This window comes from Pyrus communis, chromosome 4 (assembly GCF_041283825.1).
Source record: "Pyrus communis isolate YQ-2024b chromosome 4, ASM4128382v1, whole genome shotgun sequence".
NCBI lineage: Eukaryota > Viridiplantae > Streptophyta > Magnoliopsida > Rosales > Rosaceae > Pyrus > Pyrus communis.
In genome coordinates this window covers 9,444,879-9,447,908 of record NC_142568.1, presented here as the reverse complement: position 1 = coordinate 9,447,908, position 3,030 = coordinate 9,444,879, and the positions used below count along the sequence as shown (strand labels likewise).

The 3,030-nt window shown below is 41.2% G+C and overlaps 1 protein-coding gene across 1 annotated transcript; it reads left to right on the top strand.

Moving 5' to 3' along the window:
• The first annotated feature begins 1,684 nt into the window (after nt 1–1,684).
• Nucleotides 1,685–2,498, top strand: LOC148697414 (uncharacterized). The gene is made up of 2 exons (XM_088691918.1): nt 1,685–1,910; nt 1,987–2,498. The coding sequence occupies exons 1-2, from the start codon at nt 1,685–1,687 to the stop codon at nt 2,496–2,498; spliced, it is 738 nt and encodes a 245-aa protein (XP_088548044.1).
• Nucleotides 2,499–3,030: the final 532 nt, after the last annotated feature.

Below are 3,030 nucleotides of genomic sequence, written 5' to 3'. Positions count from 1 at the left end.
CTAAAGTGATTGTATATTCTGACCATGCAACTTTGAAGTATTTATTCACCAAAAAGGAGGCTAAACCAAGGCTAATTCGATGGATACTTCTTCTCCAAGAGTTTGACATTGAAATTAGAGACAAGAAAGGGAGTGAAAAGGTGGTTGCTGACCATCTAAGTCGTTTGGTGTGCAATAAAGACTCCTTACCCATCCAAGAGACATTCCCTGATGAGCAATTGCTGTCCATTAAGGTAAGTGAACCTTGGTATGCCGATTTGGTGAACTTTTTGGTGTCAAAACGTGTTCCAAGCACCATAACCAAGCACCAACGTGATAAACTTAAGAAGGAGGCACGGTTTTATGTATGGGATGACCCATATTTGTGGAAATTTTGTGCGGATCAGATTTTTCATCGTTGTGTGCATGATTGTGAATTTAATTCAATTCTAACCTTTTGTCACACTTATGCATGTGGAGGGCACTTTGGCACACAACGCACTGCCCTTAAGGTGTTAAAATGTGGTTTTTATTGGCCTACAATCTTTAAAGATGCTAGAACTTTTTGTTTAACTTGGCCTACAATCTTTAAAGATGCTAGAACTTTTTGTTTAACTTGTGATTGTTGTCAACACATGGGAAATATAGGTACAAGGGACCAAATGCCGCAAACACCATCTTTAATGTTGAAATTTTTGATGTTTGGGGCATTGATTTCATAAGTCATTTCCCCTCTTCGTTTGGTTTCACTTACATTTTGTTTGCGGTTGATTATGTCTCAAAATGGGGGGAAGCCAAGGCCACCCGTACTAATGATTCTAAAGTTGTTGCAGATTTTATCAAAACTAACATCTTTGCTAGATTTGGGATGCCTAGAGTGCTTATTAGTGATGGAGGGTCTCACTTTTGCAATCGCACCATCGAGGCATTGCTCAAGAAGTATCAAGTCACACATAAGGTTTCAACACCTTATCATCCTCAAACCAATGGCCAAGCCGAGGTGTCTAATAGAGAAATCAAGCAAATCTTGGAAAAGACCGTTGATTGGAGCTTGCGTTTGGAGGATGCATTGTGGGCTTATCGAATGGCTTACAAAACACCCATAGGGATGTCACCTTTTCGGCTAGTCTATGGCAAACCATGCCATTTCCCCATGGAGTTAGAACATAAGACACATTGGGCAATCAAGACATTCAACATGGATATAGATGTGGTTGGAATTCATAGGAAGTTGCAATTGAATGAACTTGAGGAGATTAGGTTTGAAGCATATGAGAATGCTTGCATTTACAAGGAAAATATTGGAAGAAGTTCTAAGGTTAGTCTAAGTTAATCCCAAACCCTAGTCGGCAGGTATAGGTGTATGTATGGTACGTTGCAGTCTAACAACTAAGTATGGTTGTCATGGTTGTGTATGGCTGTCATAGTTGTCATTCTCACTAATTCAAGGGATTTCTACCTTGCTTTAGTTGTTAGCTGATTGTCCTTACCTTTAGTTGTTGGTAAAGCATAAATCAAGGAAGTGTTGTCCCTTGATTTCCGCTTCTGTTTTCTCCCTTTCTTCCGCTCGTATATATGAGCTTTCCTTGTACCTTGTTTCATAATAATGAGATATAGACATTCAAAATTCAATATGGTATCAGAGCAGTGATCTCTATCGATCTGCTTCTGAGTACCGTCTTCCTGTTTCCCCTTCTTCTCTATCATGGCTGAAGGGAGCTCCGTGCAAGGCGAAGAAGTAAACTCGCATGCTGCGTCTTCTTCATCTTATCTAGACGTTGATATTAATCCAAATCAACGTCTCAGTTCGGTCCTACTAAATGAGTTCAACTATCTCTCATGGGAGAGAGCTGTCACCCTTGCGTTAGGAGGACAATCGAAGCTTGGTTATGTTAATGGCGTGATTCCAGCGCCTAATGTGTCCTCATCAGGTTACAATGATTGGCTGTGCAAGGACCAGCTGGTCATGTCTTGGCTGCTCAATTCTATGGATCGAAAAAATTGCAGAAATCTTCAGTTATGCGGAATCTTCGTACGTTCTCTGGAAAAACCTCAAAGAGATGTATGGGAATCAGAATAACGCAGCTCGAGTGTTCCAACTAAAGAAAGATATTGCTAGTCTACAACAGGAAGGGAACTCATTTGTGCATCATCTTGGCAAGTTGACCACCATGTGGAACGAGTTGAATGTTTATCGGCCACACACCATTGATGCTGCCGTGCTGATCAAGAGAGCTGAGGAAGATAAAATCTTTCAGCTTCTAGCAAGTTTGAGCTCTGAATACGAAGATCTCAGGAGTCATGTTCTCATGAATCCTGAACTTCCTTCCTTCTCAAGTGTGTATGCCACTATCCAAAAGGAAGAAACTCGCAGAAAAATCATGACTGTGGAATTAAAGTCAAATATACCAGAATCTAGGGTATATTTCTCAAACCACAGGGCTAGTGAAAAGAGAAGATATAAAGGAAAGAAACCTACTGTGAAGTGTAGCTATTGTGATACTGGTGGACATACATGAGATCATTGCTGGATTCTCCATCCTGAACTAAGGCCCAAGCACTCGAGGGACAGCAACAAGAGCTTCACTAGAGGAGCACACAACCCATCACCCAAGGCAAACAACACCTGGACCATCATGAAGCTTCTTAAAGGAAAGAAGGCTGTAGGAAGTCGTTGGGTGTACAAGATCAAGTTCCATTCAGATGGTCACGATTGAAAGACACAAAGCTCGATTGGTTGCTCGTGGATTTACTCAAACTTATGGAGTGGATTAGAAAGAGACCTTTGCACCTGTGGCAAAGATGAATACAGTGAGGGTGCTATTATCTGTTGCCATTAACAATACATGGCCTCTCTTCCAAATGGACATTAAAAATGCTTTTTTACATGGGGAACTAGAAGAAGAAGTTTTCAAGAAAATCCCTCCGGGTCATCCTCAATCAAACAATCCAGACTTGGTGTGCAGACTTCATAAATCCATTTATGGACTCAAGCAAAGTTCCCGAGCATGGTATGCCAAGCTCAGTCATGTCCTAGAGGGAGTTGGTTTC

Excerpts from the sequence above, each read along its gene's own strand:
- LOC148697414 (XM_088691918.1), top strand. The coding sequence starts at position 1,685 with ATGGCTGAAGGGAGCTCCGTGCAAGGCGAAGAAGTAAACTCGCATGCT. Across the intron at positions 1,911-1,986 it reads GCCTAATGTGTCCTCATCAG|AAATCTTCAGTTATGCGGAA; the intron begins GTTACAATGATT and ends AAAAAATTGCAG.